Here is a 21,797-nt window from a genome sequence, read left to right as displayed (position 1 = left end):
TCGGAATTTTGTTATTAAACTTAGAAATTTTTGTCGTACCGTGGCGCTTGAGCTGGATGAAGAATGATTTGGCTTGTTTACGGCTTCGGCTTTAAACCCCTGCTTTAAACGCTGAAGCTGCTTGTGACTGCAACCGGCGGTCTAAGCGCTTTTCTGCTAAACAGATGTCATGTGAAATCTTCATTGAATAACAGCATTTTGAAACTGTGATTCTGATTTGTTTTGATGAAAGATTTTAGTTTGACTTGTCAGTCATTCTTATGTAGAAAGAATTTTTTTTGTGCGTCAACTTTGTGTCGTGACAACTCTTCCAGAACGCTAAAAAGCTCTATCTATCCGCTTAGAAACCATCAAAAATGGCGGACGCCGGATCTTATTATGACACAAATGATCCAGAATTAAAATACCTGATTGTGGATCGGAACTTAATTAACGATCCAACTGCTCAGGCGGAGTGGACAGCAAAGAAAATGGTCTGGATACCGCATGAAACAAATGGATTTGTCGCTGCCAGCATTAAGAAAGAAAGAGTGGATGAACTGGAAGTTGAAATAGTAGAAACAAATAAAAGGTGTGTCGTTGCTAAAGATGATGTTCAAAAAATGAATCCTCCTAGATTTTCAAAGGTTGAAGATATGGCTGATTTAACATGTTTAAATGAAGCATCTGTTCTCTACAATCTTAAAGATCGCTACTTTTCGGGCCTCATTTATGTAAGTAAATTATTTCGTCCTTTACCGTTTGTTGTTGTTTACAAAATTTTTGTTTACTAGTGCAAAAAATGACAGTGTTCACATGTTACCGAAAAAAATCATTTGTACTTTTGTGAAAAAAGAAGAAACAATCACCTTTGTTTAATAGTTTTATTCTAAATTTAAAATAAGTAAATAAATAACTAATAATTACTTAAATTATAGCTGCCCTGACGGAAAATCAGTGTGCTTGTCATCCTCCTGCCATCTGTTCTGTTTAAATGATGACAGCACTGATATGAAATGTCTTGCTACACTATGCTGCAAGGTTTAAGCTTTGTAGATTACATTTTATTCTCATATACGGGACACAAAATTTATTCGTGTAGATTAGGATGTTATGGTTTAGTTTTTTTTTACTTAAGACTGGAGTCACTCGCAATTTTTTTTAATTTATGCATGAGATTAATCTCCGAAATTACTTTAATTTTACAGTTACTCCAAATGGAAGATGATCATATTCATAGCTAGATAATGCAGAAGTGCACGCTGTGCGTTGATGCATTTGCTGCAGAAATATGCATTACTTGTTATTTGTCAACATTGTTAATGTTAAATATTGGTTATCTTCAAAATCTGCCGATTTAATGAAAAAAGTTCACTTTTTGCTTTCTTGAATACATAATATTCTTATTTTTCAATACATAAATACTCTAAGAGTTGAAATAATTGGAAACAGTTCTTTTAATATGTTGGACCTGCAACCACCTTTGATACAATTTTTCCCTATTTGGTAGTACACAGCAGACAGTGTGTAAGTTGTAATACCAGACATGCTAAAAACTACTCTTTTGCTATTAAAATGTTGTTTCTGATTAGGATAAACTGATGGGCTACTTGTGAGGGTGGCCCAATGGGAAATCACTATGACCTCCCAAAAATATCCTTACTCGGCAAACTTTGTCTGAGGATTCGGCAAAATTTGGTGTTTTATTTGGCAAATTGAGAGTTTTCACCCTCTCAAACATTTAGCTTTGTTGCGCCTCTAGCTACCAGTAAATTTTGAGAGATAGTTTTTACGTGAAGGCAAGCCAAAATAGAGCTGCAGTGTCATTTCATTACACTGTCACATGTGAGGCAGTTTGGACTAAGTTTTTCCTTACATTTTTTTATATGTAGTTGTATATATATTTCAGCAGGCTGATGTAAAAGAACACTCAAATGATAATGAGGTATAATCAAAACAGTGACAAATCACTGGTTTTTATGAATCTATCACAGCTAATTCAAGTTTATGGAAATTACAGTGTTGTAAGATTATATAATAAAGTTTTTTATGCTATTAGACCAGGGTTTGTAAAAAAAAACCTTGTGACCCTGTTTCTTTTTTTGGTTTAAACACTATTTACAAGAAGAACAGTTTCATTTTTGGAAAGTGATGGAAGATTTTATGAATCAATTGTTAACAAATGTTTAATATTCACATTTGTCCCTAATTTCTTGATGATCAATTCAATGATTAAGAGTAAAAAGTAATTTCAATTCCTCATAAGATGGCTTGCCAGTGAACATCAGAATATCTCCCTCCTTTAGCCCTAATTGTTGTGATTATTCAAAAGTGTAAACATACCTGGCTGGTTTTTATAGTGTTTTAGAAGGTTAGTTCATTCCCAATGCTATGAATAAATAATTACTAATTATGAACCTGAACCAGGGGTAACAATAAATGACACAAGCAGAAAATTTGTAAAAAGAATATACACATGTTAATAGAAAAACACTTTGAATGAGGAATAAAAATTTCAACAATATTTGCCATTTTTTTTTTAAATCTTTGCTGTAAAAATCCTCACAAGCTAATTGGATATTTGTTTTATTAGTCAGTGTTGTAAGTGACAAAGTAATTGTCCTAATTAGTCCTTCTCAGTTAATTATTTTTAGACTTTTATGTCTTTTTTAATCAAATTTATCTTTTACCAGACCGTGAAGTTAACTGGCTGAGATACCCGGATTTCGCCTAAAACCAGAACTGTCCTGGGCAAACCGGGACATCAGGCAAGCCTACTCATAAGTAGAGCTTTCTATAGGGCAAAATATTGTTTGAATAAAAAAATACTTCACATAAATTGACCTTGGCATAATGCACCTTTACACATAAATGAACCTTTAATTAAAGAAAATAGTATACTGTGAGCGTTAAAATATAATTAATTTTATGACCTAGGAATAAAACCTTGTGAATTAATTTGCTCATAATTATAGCTTTCTACGATAAACAAATAAATAGTAAAAGTAAAATTGAATTCATGCTTAAAAAGTAGGAGGAGATGGAGCATGTTGGATCGGTCTCAATTATTTTAGTACTATTAATATATATTTTTTCTTTTTGCATTACCCGTTTGTTCAATGAATAGCATTCGAAAGCTTAGGTAGGATGGAGCGTTGTCCTATAAACGGGAAGGTGACAAGTTTGTATCTGGAACAGAAGTTTTCGTTTCATTGTTTTTTTTTCATTAGTGGAGTTCTAATTAAATTTTCCAATTTTCCCTACCACTTTCCGAGAAAAATCTCCCATTTGGCCAGTTTTTTAAAAAGGAACTGTAAAGGGACCAAACTGAGTTGATCGGTTAAATTAATCCGTTTACCTTGCGTTCTGATCGACAGAGCTGAGTAGCTCAATCAGTAGAGCATTTAGCTGTTAATCCTAAACTAGAGTTCAGGCCTTGTCCGGACAATCTGCCAGTATCGTTTTACTAAACCAATGTATTACACATTGCATGTACTTTTATACAATAAATAACCCACGCAAGGCAATGAAATAAATGAAACAGGAACGCTCCTTACTGTTGCAAAAACCTTTCTGCAGACTGTAGCTCTTATACAGATTTTTTTTTCGGTAAAATTCTAATCCAATTTTTCCCTTCACTTTCGATGGAATTTTTTTTTACAATTAACCTGGCTTTATTTAAAGAAAGACTTTTTTAACAGCACCAGGCTCAGTTGTTCGGTTGAACTGATATATTTTTTTTTTGGTAAGAGCTTTTGGCTGAATGACAGTTTAGGCTCTGACCGAGCTGTCTACCATTTAAATTTAGCTTTATGCTTGTACCCTGGGTGGCAACTTTTGAGTTTGTCAACATAAGGGGAGTTGATCAGGCACGGATCCAAAAGGGAGTTATAACTCCCTTTGAAAAACCAAATTCATCCTAAATTTGCATTTCTAAAACTTTAAATTAGGAAAATATCCCCGACGGATCTTCCTCTACTGTCACAAAGCTTAAAATGAATTTTCAGGACTTTGATTTTGAAAAATTTCCAGAGGAGAGCCACTTACCATCCTTTCCTCCCACAATTTTGACAAAGGTAGCCTAAAACAGTTTTGTGGGACTCCATTTTCAACCCCCCCTCCCTCACCCCGCTGTCTAAAGTGTGCCAGAGATAGCTTTAAAATGTGTTTTGGGCCTAGAGAATTTTGACCAACCGAAGACACCTTAAAATTGCATTGTTAAACCCTCAGTAAATGTCACATTTTTCGGAAAGAGCAACCGAATATTCCTATTCCTTAACGTCACCAAACAGCCCAAAGAGCAGTTTTAGGCCTTGAGTCTCGAAACATTTCAAAGGGATAACGCCCACTCCTTCCCTTCACATCTCATCTTTTAGAATAATATTGATTATTGAGTTTTTATAACTTCAATACCAAAAATTCCTGAAGACAGTCAAGCCCTGACCCTTCTTGCATAATGATTAAAGATAGTCTAAAGTGTGCATTTAGGACATCAACTTTAAACTTTCAAATCCCCATCTCATCCAATGTCTCCTGAAATAGCTTAAAGTTGGGTTTTGGAACTTAAACTCCAGAAAAATTCTAAGGTACGGAGGGACTCCAGATGCGCACGAAATAACCTAACATCATCACAGTTGGTCATACCTAACGTCTAGACAGATGGTCAACTTACAAGGGTGGTCAACTTTACAGGTTTTACTGTATTTTGGAAGGAAAATCCAGTCCTTGTTGGAGTTAGGGGAGACCCTTAAATCACTAGATACAGACTACATTTACGTGTTTTTCAGGTTTGTTAAAAAGCTTTCCGGTGAGCGTCCCCGAATCTTCCCAATATTTACACATATCCAAAGATAGCCTAAAATTGCATCTTTAACACTTCAGTTTCGTAAAATTTCTTTGAGGAGTTCCAACCCCCTAACGTTACCAAAGAATACATAAAACTAATTTTAATTAAAAAAAAATCTGAGGGTGCTTCAAGCATCTTTTCTACAAACAAAACTAAAAATTGCTTAAAATTCCGAATTTTGACTTAACTTTTGGAATGGGCTCTGAATTCCTTTTTTATTCCTGCAAGAAAAATAAGAAGGGAAAGAAAAGTTTCTTTTCTTGTTTATTAAAATACTTTTGACTCTTTAATGTGTCAACTATTTTCCAACAAAAAGGGTGGCAAATTGAGGAATCACCCCGGGCGGCAGAATGTGTAGCTACGCCACCGTCTACTAGTGGCTTTGCACGGTCTACTTCGAAAATAAAAGTTATGTCAAGTGATGCGTGTTCAACAACTGGGCTCAAGTAATAGAAGAAAAAATATACGGTAAAATTTCCCCGTCCAAAAATTATTCTTAAATTTTGTTAACGGTTATCGGTTAATCTTTAAGTCCTAAATAAATTTAATGCAACCCTCCATTAATGCAACTAAAATCCTTGATTATCATATTCTGGCAGTACAAAAAATTAAAAGCCCAAAAATATGCAAAGGGGGAAATTTTCACCTCAAAGCAAAAGCAAGAATTTTGTTTGTTCACAGTCGAGAAAAAATGGCAACACATCCAAAATGATTTTATTCACGTTAATTTAAACTAAGCTCGTTGGCAAACGATAAATTTCCGACTTGATAGGCTTAAAAATGCTTATAACTCTTTTCCTGGGGATTTACAGCTTTGATTTTTTTTTAAAATTCGAAGGCAGTAAATCAACATGAGGGGTATTTTTTGCTGGCTTTCAAATGTGATCTAAGTCACGGAAATCGGATCATTATTTCGGGTAGAAAGAGCCATTTAATGCCATTTTGCCTCAAAAAATGTTTGTGAGATTCTGGGAAACACTATTTCATATACATTTTTACGATTGAAAGTGTTACTTTTTACTTATTAATGTAGAAAGAAGTATCAACAATGTTTTATAGTTTCCATCAAGCACTTTTAATAAAATGTATCTGAAAAATGTAACATCAAACATTTCATTCAAATACATTTCAGGCGTACTGGTTTTCCGCCCTCCTCTTTCATTTATTCCCCTTTCTCTAGTTCTTAGAAAATAAGAAAGTTTTCTAACGACCACCGAAACTCATCCCTCTAATGTCACCAAAAGGAAGATTAAAATTGAGTTTTTAGTATTACAATTTCAAAAAATTTAGGGGGGAAGGAATTTCTGAAACCTTCCGGTACCATCATTAAAGAACACTCTCTAGGACTTCAATTTCGAAAAGTTTCCAGTGGAGAGCCGTAGTATCTCCCCTTTCCCTGACATCACTGAAGCTTGTCTACAATTGAGTTTTTGCAATTTCAATTTCGAAATGATGTAAGGGAAGATATCAAATCAAAAGATCGATAAAATACAATCTCTGAGTCATATCATTTTCCATCAAATATGGTAAGTAATCACGTTTTAAAGACATCAATTCCAAAAATTTTCCTGGGAGGGTATTCAAACCTTTTCTCCCTTTAACATTACCATAGATTGTCAAAAACTTCGTTTTTAGGAGTAGAATTTCGAAAATGTCTCCCGAGGAGAACCCTCGGACTCCTCTATTTCTATGTGCTCCATCTTCAAGTACTGACTGACCCCTAATCCAAAACCAAAAGTTTTATCACCTCATTCTCTCCTTATACAATGTATAACAAAGGATATGATTGAAAATATTGCTGGGAAAGAGAGAGAGAGAGAGAGAGAGATAGATGGAGAGAATGATTGACCTCCATTTTAAATGAGAAAATCTTTTGCCCCTCCCCCCTAAAATTATTTTCTGGTTGTGCCATTGCTTCTGCCTCTTGGATCAAAGACTTTCCACTATGAGCCCCTGCTCCACCTTGTTTTACAAAGTTCCTATGCTATGCCACTGATTGCAACTAGTTTAGAGATTTCAAATCCCGTCCCGCCATTGTTTTAAAAATGATAAGTTTTTATTTATTTAGTTCTAAATGACAAATAGGAGAAAAGCAACAGTTTGAAGTTACAAGAGTACCTTTAATGTACCAGTCTGTCTGGAGTATTTGAACCCAGAAAACAGTTTTAGGGCTGGGATATAAGTCAGGATTGGTATTTGAATAATTTATTTTGGAAAGAGCAATGGAGAAGGGGGGGGGGGGGAGCAACCTCGCCTAGGGCAGCAAAACTACTAGACCCGGCACTGAATCCTGTAATACTAATACCATATATTTCAAAGAAAAAGTACAATAAAATTGACAGCTTTAAGTCAGCATATATCTTTGTATTAAAAAATCAAAAATCTTAAGAAAAAGTATATTTTTGTATTCCTTTAATCAATTATTTGTTTTATTTTGTTTCTATGTAGGATGCTTGTTTAGCAAAAATATTTTGTTTAATACAGGAACTTTATTATAGCATGTATTGCATATTTTAATCTTAGAAAACAATTGTTTGAAAAAATTTGGAAGTATATTTGAAAATATAAATAGTAAAAAAGTGCAGAGATATGAAATAAATCTTTTGGTGAAATTTAATGTGGTAAAATTTTTATTAAATAACTAGCAAAAATACCCGGCGTTGCCTGGGTCAGTAATAATTATTAGAAAAAATCGTTACTTGCTTTTGTTTTCCGTTTAAGTGAAAGAATTTAAAACACATCTTTTTGACGTGATTAAAAATCGAGTTTCTTCCTTACCCATAAAACTAAAATAGCAATAAGTATAAAGAACAAAATAGTATTGATTTAGAAACGAAAGCACTATATTTAAGCATATACAAATTTAAAAAACATGAAATTAATCTTCTCATATTTAAAAAGATTAATCTGTTGATACTTTTTTTTTAACATGGAGTCTAAAACCTTCTCTGTATGGCTAATGAAGTACGAAGTGATTAAAAAAAAGGAGCTGCGCTCGTAATCCCCTTATACTTCCTTTAGTTATTTCGGGAAATTTCAATCATTGTGGCTCTTAGTGCGATTTTACCGAATTTGCGAAAGTCGTTTCGGGGTACCTTCGATGATGCTCCCCCATTCTTTCCTTACTTTGTAAAACAATATGATATTAATTTTCGTTACAGAGATATCGTCGCCAGATGCTGAGATATTTTTGGTCACCATAAAATGGTGCTAAACAGTTTCATCCGAAATGTTACCAAAATAAGTAATACAATTTGGTGATTGAAATTGTGCAAAAAGGAAAATTAATGGAAGTTTTTGTGCTGTTTATGGATTTGCCTACTTCAGTTGCTGGATTATTTAACACAGTAAAAAAAGTCTTTTGAAAATTCTTTGATTGGCGATATTTTGTTTACATGGTGAAAGTTGAGAAACATTATGACGTAGTCTTCGGCTTCAAAAACAGCAACGTTGAAAAAACTGCCAAATGCATCAGCTACGGAAATCTTTCTGCAAAAATTTTGGCGATCTGCTGGTTGTTTGGATAATGAGTAAGTGTTCAATCAGCATAAATAATAATAAAAACCATTAATTACATTAAAGTTCCATTTAAATGGAAAATCATCAGCCAAATCATGTATTATCTGCCAATCTTGTGCAAAAATCTTACTTCAAGATTTGACTTGAGAAAAGCCTTGAACAATCACGAAAAGCAAAGAAAGTCAACAATACAACAATTGTCGCTATCGACAGGGAGTTGAGATGATACACTAAATACTGTACTTGAGTTGAGGAAAGCCTTCGAACATGGATCTAAAAAGCTCATAACTCGTTTTTTATTCTACTTAGAAATTTCGAACAGGTGCCATCTTCAGCAGAAAAATCAGAGCTTTTGATGGACATATAATGTAAATATGTGCAAGTATTTTTTCATCCCAATATTAGAGAATTTATACAAAAATTGTGTTTTATTGCCCCCCCCCTAAGGGGGTTTTGCCCCATAACGGGACGAAAACTACCCTATGTGTTATTCTGATGCATAAGCTATATTATTGTAAAGTTTCATCAAAATCCGTTCAGTAGTTTTTGCGTGAAAGAGTAACAAACATCCATACATCCATACAGACAAACTTTCGCATATATAATATTAGTAAGATAAATCAAATATATCTTAGTCTTTTTTTCCCCCTAAGTTTTTATTATTATTGTTTCAAAACGTGTGTAACATGAAATGAAATGAATGTATAATATACAAAGGGTCATACTGTGTCAAAAATCAACACTGATTTTACCTCAACCTCTCAGATTTTGATGAAATTTGGTACAGAGGTAGTGTTTATATAGACATAGAAAAAATGTAAATTTTTTTTTGAAAAATATGAAACTGTTTTGAAGATATAGTGTTGTGAAAGTACCAAAAATAGGTCAAAACACAGGCACGTAGCTAGAACTTTGTTAAGTGGGGGGTCCAAGGTTGCACGAACTTCAAAAGAGGAGGCATGCTAAAGCAGAATTAGTAGCTGATAATTACACAAGACTAAGATAAATCCAATTAAAACTGATCATTAAAATATGATAATTAATTAAAATTAATTAAATAATTGAAATTAATAGAGTCATTAGTTAAAATTAGTTAACAAAAAGTTTATGTTAAGTGGTAAATTACTTATTGTCAGTTTGTAAATTAACATTAAACTGAAGGTTGTCACATACAAAGTTTCCAAATATGGGTGAACCTTTGTCCTCCTGAAAATAAGTGATATATTTTCTATTAATAAAAAGGGCACAATAAAAGAAAAACGGAAAACGAAAACTGTTCTAGAAATTACTTGGAAAATGCATGCGATAATTTAATAAAATATTAAAGCTTTGTAATATATTTCAACAAAATATGTACATTTGTACTTATGCCATTTTATTTGAAAACTAGAAAGTCACCCGTCAAGGCATGACGGGTGAAAATTGCTTCAACTCTTCTTCATTTGAACGAAGCAATTGCCTGTTTGGTGATATTTTGATAGTTGAAATTTTAACTCTAACACCAGTGCATTAACCCTAAACTCCAGTAGATAGCGTTCATTGTTTTCGTTTCTTCATTCCTCTGATATGACACAGTCTTACCAGTAAAACTGTTCAAGTTACCGGATCGAGTTCAGCCTTGTCACAATAAAGCCTTTCCTTGCATGTTAAACATTACTAAAACATATTATCGAATTACATATCATGCCGTGGTGCGAATTCATTGTTGAAACACGCGGGTTACTCTATCATCGGCATTATTTGTATGAGGATAAATAAATCTATATCTATGGAGTCGAATGTATAACTATATGAATGTTACATAACGTAACCCTGTCCGATTTGAACAACATTTCAGGCAAAATCCCACAACTCTCTCAACGAAAATATTAACAAGGTTTTATTTGAAAAGCTTGAATTGGTTTTTATTTATTTACATTTATAATATTCTTTTGATAACACGAAATAGAATGATATTTCCAATCTTATCCGTTTTCTAATTATCATTCCTAATCATCAATTAAAAGCTTGAACAAACTATTAACTCTTTGAGGGACGGAGGCTTCCTTTGTTGTAATCATTTTATATATATATATATATTTTCTTTCTTCAGCCAACTGACACAGTGATTTCAGTTAGCTGGAAAAAAAAAAAAAGAGAAGCAAGAAATAAATGGTGTTCTCAAGTGAAGTCGCTATTCCTAAAAAGGGTGAAAGCTGTTCGAAAAAAATTTAAATATCGGAAAAGGCGTGTTTTATCATTATTTTTTTCTTTCTAACGGGGCTGTGTTAGAGGCTTTAGCCTTTTGCGGAACAAGTGCGAACCAACGATATGGCATCCAGTCATTCATATGCCACCCTTAAGGCGCGGATGTGAATCTCACAGGAAAATTTGATGCCCAGTTTCCACCAGATGGAAACACCTGAGCTCTCTTCGATGCGAAACTGCAAAAGGAATTTAATTTTGTCAAGAGTATTCACAGTCAAACGACCTAAGGGATCTTTTACATGACGATTAATGGAATGTATACCTAATGAATTAAATTAAGCATCTGTGTAATTTTATTTTAACAACATGTTGTTAATTTTAACAACAGTACATATCATATTTTACGACGCAGGTAATGCTTTTTTTTCTTCAATACGATGTTAGCAAAACACTCTATTGCAAGAAATAGTAAATATCTTTAGCTTGAAGAAAATAAGTGTTTAAAAAAAAGGCTATATATAAAAGAAAAGCTCAAAAACATTTACCTCGTATTCACCTTTTTTGTTTCTTTGCTTGTAACGCAGTAAATAGCGGTAATTTTCACCTAGTAATTTATAGTTAAATGCACATGCCTGTTTTTTGTTACGTTTAATGCTACCTTCACAATTTACTAAAGATGGATGCATAGATGCTAATAATTAAATAACTCCTTAGTACAAAGCCAGTGAATAACAATCAGAAAATGTGTTCCAATGATGCAAATACAAATATGTTTTATGGAACAACATCGAATAAGATTTTTTTTCATCAATTAAAAACTAACTTTTTCTTTTGGGATCATAGAATCACAATTCAGTAAGATTTAAAAGTAATAATTTCTAATAAATTACTTATTACGTGCCTTAATATGGCCGAACTTGTAATTTCATAAACTGATCACAGTAAAATATTCAAGTAATTTTCAATTTAATTTTTCTATACAATTTTTATACCGTAAAAAGTTTGCTACATCAACTTCAAGTTTTATTTATTCATTTATTTTATTTATTTTACCTTCAAACACGATTTTTTTTTTGGGCATTTAATATGTTCCAGGATCATGCTTAAATATTGGGGGGGGGGGGGAAACATCAGTAAAAAATCTACGTAATTTATTACTCAGAAAGGAGAAAGATGTTAAAAGTAATCTAAAAGTTCAAATAAAATTTTTATCAAAAAATAAAATTAATCTGAAATGAACCATGCCAAAAATATAAGAGTTAAAATGAAAAAAAAAAAAAAAAAATCAATAATTCTTTTTCCCATCCTCAAACACACGAAATGTGTAGAATTTCTTTTTTCGCTGCTGGCTTAGAATCTAAAATTAGTTTTTAAATGGAAAAACACATTAACACGTAAAATTGCTCGTATTATCAAGAAAACTTTAAAAGGGAGCACTACGACTTACCTAGTTTGGGTAAACTTAATTTTCTTTTGCATACAATTTTTTGTTCAAGATATGTTTCCTATAAGTATGACGTAGATAAAAACTGCGTGTTAAAACAGAAAAGAATCGGAATTCAATTACTGATTCACCAGGAACGCACCTCACTCTGACTGTCTTTCGTACAACATGCGTCTACGAAATCCACGAAAATCCAAAAAGAAAAGAGAAAGAAATAAAGAAAACCACGCCAATGAGAATGTGGGATACGGCGGAAGTGGCAATAAATGTTTGTTTTTACTTTGCCAATGGCAATTTGATGGACCAAGGAGAGGGGCTGAATTTCAAGGTCACAGGACCCAGCTGGTTTGAAAGTCGAAAGGGACATTTCCCCGTTTCGGACGGAGTAGGTGACACAGCAAAAAACGGACGAAAATTGGGAACCTGCAGTTGTTGCACGAGGTTCTCGTGTTCTGAATTGACTCAAGCGCTGAGAAAATTGCCGATTACTGGGAATATTTAAAGGGAGAATGCTGCCTTTTATAAAATTATTGTCTTTCGGAAAATTTTTGTTGATGCAAGATGCAACAACTGAGAAAAAAGGAGAGGAGTCTTTCGGGAAGGGGGGGGGGGGGGGGGGTCCGGACCCCATGGACCCACCCCTTGGCCACGTCCTTGTCAAAACACGAAAAAGACCCAATTTACAAAGTGATCTAGAGCTTTTTCTAATTAAGATAGAGAGCTGAACCAAATGCCATTTGACAGCGTTTTTAATGACCTTTCCTATGATATGCAACATGATTAGGACTAAAAAAATATTTTAGGTAAATTTAAATTTTAAATTTCTCAAAATTCCGCCGCCTCAATTTTTTTCAAATTTTTTTTTGAAATTTTTTGTACATTACTTAAATGGCTATGCTAGGTTCAGAATGGGATCACAATGGATTCATGTTGAAATATTTCATTGAATATAGCATCGTGGGCTATAAAACACATCATCACATAATACAGCATTGTTTTAAGTAGAGAAAGACATCCAAGGCATGAAATTAATTCTTGTGATGGATAGTGTCAAGTAATTGATTGAAAGAATGTTTCCTTGTTTGGAGTTCTTCTGTGTGTTTGAGATGACGGGGGGGGGGGGGGGGTATTTTATTTAATATTTTTTTTTCGAAAGTCAGTGTTTTTTAATTTGTCGTATAGTTTCGATAAATTTGGGTGAAAGTATGTTTTTAAGCGACTGGTATTAGATAATCTAATTCTCGGGTGCAAGACTTTCCGTCTTGGACAAAATTTCCGAGACGGAGGTCGGGACGGAAAAAAATTCGATGACTGTCCTTCAGTTTTCCATAACCATGAATTTACATCAACATTCTAGCGATTTTCTGCCATTGGGCTTGTTTTGTTTGCAACTAGCTTTTGGAGGAGTGGCTTTTAGACTCGCGCCGTTTGACTTTTTTTAGGTAGCTCTGTTATTTCTAATTCACTGCATTGCATACCGCCGAGTTGATCGCTATTCTCGCTAATTTTTCGAATCGATCGCCTTTTGTCTCTATTTTTTACTTGCTATTTTCTATCATCCTTTCGTTTTTTTTTCTCATTTGCGTTTTTTTTTTTTTGCAAACTTTACACGCATAAATGAAAATTATGTGCGCTCTTAAATTGTCTTAAAGTTGAATTTGAATCACCGATTGAGAGTGATTGCTGACGGCATGAAATGTTTACGCCACATCAAAGACACTAAAAAGTAGAGACGTACCGAGTACTCGGTAACTACTCGGTACTCGGCCTACTCGGCCAATTTGCCGAGTACTCGGTACTCGGCCAAATTCTGATCAGATACTCGGCCAATACCGAGTAGTTGCAAAAAATTGAATATTGTCCAAGACAGATACTAAAATTTATTAAAAAAAAGAGCAAGCATTATATTCTGCAATCATTTACAATTAAAATTTATAAGTCAAATTTAAATTTTGAGAATAATGAAGTTTGTAAGGCTTCAATGGAATAAATCTTTATTTTAATGTCCCCAAAGTTAATAAAACTTATTTATTAAAAATTACGCAAAAAAGGTAAGTATAGAAAATATGGAATTTTTATATTAAAAATGGATTCTTGCTACAAATAAAAATTAGTTATAAAAAAATGTAAAAATACCTTTGCTTAAAAAATAAAAGGAAATAAAACAACCTTAAAAGCACAGTGCAGGAACACTGCAGACACGTGTTTTGGCATTGCAAGGAATTCCTTTTTCAATGCAGAAAATGGGAGCTCGTAGATTTAAAGGCATCCGACAAAAGTCGGATTTTTTCGTTAAATGTCTTTACGTTCTTTAGCTCACATGTTATGCACTAAAAAAGACATTCCTTGTAACGGGGGGGGGGGGGGGGGGGTGCAGAAACACGTGTCTGCAGTGTTCCTGCACATATGTTTTATCTGCTTTTAAAAATTATTTATGTTTGACGGACTAGAACTATAATTGATTGGTATACAGTGAAACCCCTCCTAACGGACACCCCTCTTATGCGGACAATTTTTAATTCCACAGCTCCAATGCAAATAACATTATTAAACCTCTGTCCTGCGGACACCTCTATATTGTGGACAAAATCGTTAGTGTCCGCATTAGAGGGATTTTACTGTAATTTGTTTTAATTCCAACTTGATTAATCATACCTTTTATTTATTTATTTTTAATTTTAAAAATATTTTTCTTTGTAAAATTTTTGACACAAACAAAATTGTATATATAATGCATAATTAAATTTCAGCAGGAATTTAGTTTTAAAAGCTATTATATGGACAAGGAGGTCTATACTACTGTTCCAATAAGTTCAAAATTCATCACATGTGTGTCGGTGATTCTTCTTAAAGCATAATTGATACTTGGTAACTCAGCCGAGTAGTGAAAGGCCGAGTACTCGGTAACTCGGTACTCGGCCGAGTAGTGAAAGGCCGAGTACTCGGTACTCGGCTACTCGGCCAAAGTGCTACTCGGTACGTCTCTACTAAAAAGGGAACTGTCAGGGATTTTGAAGATTTCAATGAACACGCAAATTTTGAAAAGAATCGGAGGTAAATTTCAAGCTGGTTTGAAACACCGATGGGCAACTGTTCCTGCATGTCTTAAAAGCGCAATTTTAGACCATCTTTAATGAACATAGAGGCAGAGGATGGGGTTCAGGGTCCCCCTCCCCCTTCGAAGCTGAAGTATTCAGAACTCTGCTTAAGGTAATCTTTGGGAGACTTAAAAAGGAGGAATTCGATGTATTTCTCTCAATAAATGTTAGAAATTAAATTCTTCAAACTTCAGTGATGAAAAGGGGGAACCGTAAATTTAAGTTAAATTTAGTGAACTTAGGCGAAAGAGATTGGGGGGGGGGGGGGGTCTCTCCTTCGAACTCGGGGGTCTTTCTTGAAACATTTTCGAAATTGAAGTCTTAAAACTTTGGGTTGTCTTTGGCGATGTGGGAAAGAGAGTTGCTCTTTCAATAGAAAAATAAATCTTAAACAAACTTACACTGCCTTTAGTGTGCCTGCTTCACACAAGGATAGGAGGCTATTGCGCCGCTCAGCTCGAAAAAATTTTCGTTTCTAAAGTTTTAAGAAGTCTGTTTTAGGCTATGATTGGATGACTTGAGTGAGAAGGGAGTTGGAAGATTCTGTCAAAAGTTTCCGAAATTAAACTTTTAGGCGGTCATACGTCACGTATGTAGGTAGAGGGGGTACTATTCCTTGAAAAAATTTTTAGAAACTGAAGCCTTAAAAACTAAAATTAAGGGCGTTTGTGGTGATCTTAGAGGAATGGGTTTGTGAGTTTTCTTCCGAAAATTGTTTGATGTTGAAGTATTTAAAACGCTTCTTTAGGCTGTATTTGACTGCCTTTTGAGGGATATGATTCGGGGGCACTCCCTAGGGTGAGGAATCAGTTCCCTTATTGTTTTTTTTAGTTTAATGAATATTGGATAGTGTTCCTCGTTTAAAAAATATATCTACTTCACTGGGGGGACTCAGTAGCGCAGTAGTCAACGCGTCAGTCTCGTCCACTTCACAAGGAGCTGTTTTTTATTGCTTACTTTACCATCTGCTATCTTATAAAATAATTCTTTTACAAATGTGTGGGGGAATGGTGCCAGTTACCATAATCGCCCATACCTTTCCCCACCTTTCCTTTTTTTCTGGTTTGTTCGTGCTATCTTGGGTAGACTTTCTGATCAGAACTGATTTTTGTTGCAAAAGTGAAAATCTTATATCCCAAGCATGCTGCAATAAAAATGTTTACGATCGGCAAAAAACTAATGGCGGGGAACTTCGAACACTTTGCCGCCATATTTGGTCATTCCCAAGATGTAAGTACACAAGATTTTTTAAGTGCCTAAGTTCCCGAAAACGGCATTGGATGTTTATTGCTATGCGAAGTATTGAAAACAACACAAAGTAAGCCTTTTTTATCGAATAATTCATAATTATTTTCTTGAGAAATGCAAAAATTTTATCTTCAGAATTTTTTTTTAAATTCTAATTAGACCCTTATGTGCTAAAAACTGACTATTTTTTCTTAACTGTAGTTTTTTAAGGATTATTAATTATTTATAACTACTTTTATGCTACAAATTCAAAAATCTACTTATTATAAGTTTTTACTTAGTCGCCATATTTGGTCGTTTGCATGATGGAAGTAGACGTAAACTTCCAAAAACAGAATTGGATGTTTATCTCTATGTAAACTATTGAAAGTAACATAAAATGTGCAACAAATTATGAGTTATTAAAAATTAATTATTTTCTAGAAAAGAAAAATTTTAATGGAAGCATTCTTTAATAAGCGAAAGAAAAAAAAAAGATAATTGGCATTGGCCTATAATCAGCGGATGTTGATTTTTGTTATTATGCATTTTCTGGTATGGCGAGCGATGCAAGACGTTAATCATATTTATACTGAAAAATAGTTTTGTATTTTGCTCAATATGTTTTGTGTTACATACTAAGAAAATAAAAATAAGTATTGTGAATCAAAAGACCAAAAGCAGATGCTAAAAGATTGCTGCACGACTACAGCATAAGACTAATATTACGCATGACACATGACATCGAAAAAACGCTAAAATAAGTTGAAAGCACTTTGTTTTCAACAATTAGTAAACCAATGAAAACAATTCTGAACAAAGTGTTTGAAAAAACTTAAAATTTGGGAAAGAAAACAAATCCAAGATTTTTTTTTTTAAATCAAAGGAGAAAAGTTTCAGTTCTTCCGCATTGCTACTTTGAACAATTTTAATTATTTTGAAAATATTGCTATTTAAACTTAATTTTGAATGAAGCGAGTAACCTGGAATTTTCTAAAAAACAACCTGGTAAAGTCAGGGAATTTTTTTTAACCACAAGTTACTAATTTGTTCTTATGAAACAGTTGAGGTGACATTTTGATACCACATGTCGGTTCCATTAATATCATGGTTTTGCAAGGAAATTACCATGTGATTATTCTTTCATTTTGCGTTTTTTATAAGCTGAAAAAGAAATCTATTATTTCGAAAATAGTTCCTGGATTAAAATGACTCTTATAGGCCCGTCACGTCAACGCATTTTTTTTAAACTGTGGATTGTTGATTCTATCAAAGAAGAATTAATGGACGAATCGCGATATTACGTTCGCTTGAATTTAAAACCAGTGAGTTTCTATAGCAAACAAAAACGCTTTTATTAAAAATATGGTGCGTATGTATTGTATTACATGGCACTATTTAAATTACTGTAAAAAAGGTATATCCAAAGATAGCCTAAAATTGCTTCTTTAACGCTTCAGTTTCGTAAAATTTCTTTGAGAAGTCCCGACCCCCTAACGTCACCAAAGAATGCATAAAACTAATTTTAATTTTGAAAAAAAAAAAAAAAAAATCATCTGAGGGTGCTTTAAGCATTTTTTCTATAAACAAAACTAAAAATTGCTTAAAATTCCGAATTTTGACTTAATTTTTGGAATGTTTCGGTGGGGCTCTGAATTCCTTTTTTTCCCCTTGGAAGAAAAATAAGAAGGGGAAAAAAAAGGTTATTTTCTTGTTTTTTAAAATACTTTTGACTTTTTAATGTGTCAACTATTTTCTAACAAAAAGGGCGACGAATTGAGGAAACGCCCTGGACGTTTCCTCAATTCGTCGTATGTGTAGCTACGCCAGTCTACTAGTGCACGGTCTACCTCGAAAATAAAAGTTATGTCAAGTGACGCGTGTTCAACAACTGGGCTCAAGTAATAGAAGAAAAAATATACGGTAAAATTTCCCGTCAAAAAATGATTCTTAAATTTTGTTAACGGTTAATCTTTAAATCCTGAATAAATTTAGTGCAACCCTCCATTAATGCAACTGAAATCCTTTATTATCTAATGCTGGCAGTACAAAAAAAGAAAGAAAAAAAAAATGAAAGCCTAAAAATATGCAAAGGGGGAAATTTTCACCTCATAGCAAAGGCAAGAATTTTGTTTGTTCGCAGTCGAGAAAAAAATGGCAACAGATCCAAAATGATTTTATTCACGTTAATTTAAACTGGGCTCGTTGGCAAACGATGAATTTCCGACTTGATATGAATGTTCCATTAGGCTTAAAAATGCTTATAACTCTTCTCCTGGGGATTTACAGCCCTGATTTTTTTTTTTTTTTTTTGAAATTCGAAAGAAGTAAATAAACATGAGGGGTATTTTTCGCCGGCTTTCGAATGTGATCAAATTTTCCACAAGACGGTTTCGAATGTAAGTCAAGAAAATCGGATCATTATTTCGGGTAAAAAGAACCATTTAATGCCATTTCGCCTCACAAAATGTTTGTGAGATTCTGGGGAACACATTTTATATACATTTTTACGATTCAAAGTGTTACTTTTTACTTATTATTGTTGAAAAAAGTATCAACAATATTTTATAGTTTCCATCAAGCACTTTTAATGAAATGTATCTCAAAAATGTAACATCAAACATTTCATTCAAACACATTTCAGGCGTACTGGTTCTCCGCTTTCCTCTTTCATTTATTCCCCTTTCTCTAAAAAATAAGAAAGTCTTCTAACGGCTCCCGAAACTCATCCGTCACCAAAAGGAAGATTAAAATTGAATTTTTAGTACTACAATTTCGAAAAATTTAGGGGGAAGGAATCTCTGAAACCCTTCCGGTACCATCACTGAAAAATGCTCTCTAGGACATCAATTTCGAAAAGTTTCCAGCGGAGAGCCCTTGTATCTCCCTTTTCCCTGACATCACTGAAGCTTGTCTACAATTGCGTTTTTGGAACTTCAATTTCGAAATGATGTAAGGGAGATATAAATCAAATAAAAAAATCTATCAAATATAATCTCTGAGTCATATCATTTTCCATCAAATATGGTAAGTAATCGCGTTTTAAAGACATCAATTCCAAATTTTTTCCAGGGAGGGTATTCAAACCTTTTCTCCCTTTAACATTACCATAGATATAACAAAGGATATGATTGAAAATATTGCTGGGAAAGAGAGAGAGAGGTGGAGAGAATGATTGACGTCCATTTCAAATGATAAAATCTTTTGCCCCTCCCCCCTAAAATTATTTTCTAGTTGCGCCAGATTGCACCGGTCGATCCGTTTAGGCGCTAGAGTGCCACAGACACACAAGTACACAGACACGTCAAACTTATAACCCCCTTCTTTTGTGTGTTTGGGGTTAAAAATGAACTTTTGAAGTTAGTGAACAAAACACTGTTAGCCTAGTTTAAGTGTGTTAAGTCATGCGCACAGATTTAATTAATGTGTAGTGTGTTGAGTTTCAAGGGGGGGGGGGGGGACTGCTGCATCCTGCATGTACGTAAGCAAGAATTTTTTTATTCCTCATAAATGTGCTTTCCATTTTGAATTTAAACACCGTTACTCATTTTTCAATCTCAATTATATTTAACGTTTTAGCTGGTTAGCACCGCGGACCCCCTGACATGGACTCACTGACCTCCGGGGGCCGCGGACCACAGTTTGGGAAACTCGGCTCTAACCCTTAAAGCTTACCTTTTGTTCTTAATTTGCAATGATTTCATCTCGCCTCACAAAAACAGGGCTAAACATCGGAGTAGAGGTACGACGAATTGGCAGTACTTTTTCTCTGTGTGTAACTAGGTCGTTGGCTCACTTGCATCTATTTATTTTAAGTTGCTATTAGTTAATGCGACGTAAACAAAGTTTATTGGTCTTGCCTGGAGCACTTAATTCATTTACCAGTATTCGCCGTCGCGTCATCCACATCTGGTTTTCATGGGAAGCCCGCCTGAGGAGGGGGGGGGGGGGGCAGACTGCCATTGAAATTTTTAGGGGTGTGTTTTGGATATTTTTCTTTTTTTTGGGGGGGGGGGTCTTCTCAATTTTTAGGTGGGTGCGCCCTTGCTCATGGCGGGTGGACACCTCTGTTCTAAATAGCGCCTGTGTGTGAGACTACAGCGTATCCAGTGGAGGTCAAAGGCAGTGTTGCCAGATGGTCAAATCCAGATTTCCCCAATTCCCTTCCAATTTTTCCCCAAAAAGTGATGTTTTCTACCAAAATTCCCAAAGTTCAAAAATTATTTTTCCACTAATATTTTCAGAAAATAAATCGACTTCCTCTAATATTTTTGTCTCTTGAAAAAATTTTTTCCCCCCAAATAGCCAAATCTTCTTCTATATATATAAAAATGAATGTTTGTCTGTATGTCATCCATTAACTCAAAAACTACCCGGCAGATTTGGCTGAAACTTTTACCGTTTGTTATTTTTGGTACTGGGAATGTTTATAGACCAGTTCGAAGAAAATCCGATCGATAGTTCCTTTTTCATTCCAATTTAAGTCACAATCCATTGGATAAATACGAATAAAATTATCGGCTGCAGAAATTAATTCGCGTGAAAGATCTCATTCGCAACTCCAACGAACTATAGGGGGCACTGAAGTCACTGTCTAATGGCGGACTTGAAAACTAAAACAAACGCACATGGTAACGAAGAAAATGCTAAAAGTGTTGTGATTTTTGTTCGTACGTATGATTTTTTCGCTTTATTCTTTTTAAATTAATTTTCAAAGTCTTGTGGATATTCTGGCTCACGTAGAAAGAAATGAGAATTCAAGAAGCATTACTAAACGTCAAAGATTAATGCAAACTACGTAGTTCGTAGTTCTAAGCAGCTATTTCCACGATGTTGAATTCGATATTTATCAATTTTTGATAAAACTAAATAATAATTGTGGCCTGACAAGAATAACAATTAATGCTAGAAAATTCAATATGACATTACAAATTGTTATCGGAAGAAGATGATACTTCTTTGCCTTGCTTGGCAAGCGTTTATTGTTTTCCATTTGTAGCCGAGTTATTTCTCTCGAATTCCCGAATCGGTTCATTTAAAAATTTTCTGTTTCGATTTTTCTAATTTCTGAACTACGATTTAATTGTGTCATGTTATGCAAATCATCAACAAAATTCTCACGGATATATGGTGGTAGTTTTCTTTTCAGTTGATTGACCATTATTTCCTTTCACTTATCGAATTCTGTAATCTTACTACCATTTTATTCCACTCATGATAAAAATTAAAAATGGTTTAACTAAAAACGCGAAATCTTGCCAAGGCTACTTTGCTCGCACAATACCAAAACTATAACCCTAAACAAATTTGGCGAAACCTTTCAGCTGAGAATAAAAGGAATAAAGTAAATTCTTTCTCGGTTATTCATTTTGTTCTACGATAATATATTCAAGAAAATATTTTGCATACTGTCCATTCCAACTAAATGCTGCTGTAAAATATGGTAAGTTTAATTAATTTAAGATTAAAAAAAACCCCATAGTCTTACAAATTCATA

General features: G+C 33.9%; 1 protein-coding gene across 1 annotated transcript in view; it reads left to right on the top strand.

The window, feature by feature from the left end:
• Positions 1-140: 140 nt before the first annotated feature.
• LOC129234556 (myosin heavy chain, non-muscle-like) overlaps positions 141-21,797 on the top strand; it is a 199,433-nt gene continuing 177,776 nt past the window's right edge. The window contains exon 1 of the mRNA XM_054868577.1: positions 141-713. Coding sequence (XP_054724552.1) covers positions 357-713 — 357 coding nt within the window. The 5' untranslated portion in view covers positions 141-356. The remainder of the gene's footprint in view (positions 714-21,797) is intronic.

This window comes from Uloborus diversus, chromosome 1, assembly GCF_026930045.1.
Source record: "Uloborus diversus isolate 005 chromosome 1, Udiv.v.3.1, whole genome shotgun sequence".
Classification (NCBI taxonomy): domain Eukaryota; kingdom Metazoa; phylum Arthropoda; class Arachnida; order Araneae; family Uloboridae; genus Uloborus; species Uloborus diversus.
Note: the sequence above shows the minus strand (reverse complement) of the source record. Positions and strands in the feature narration are given on the sequence as shown.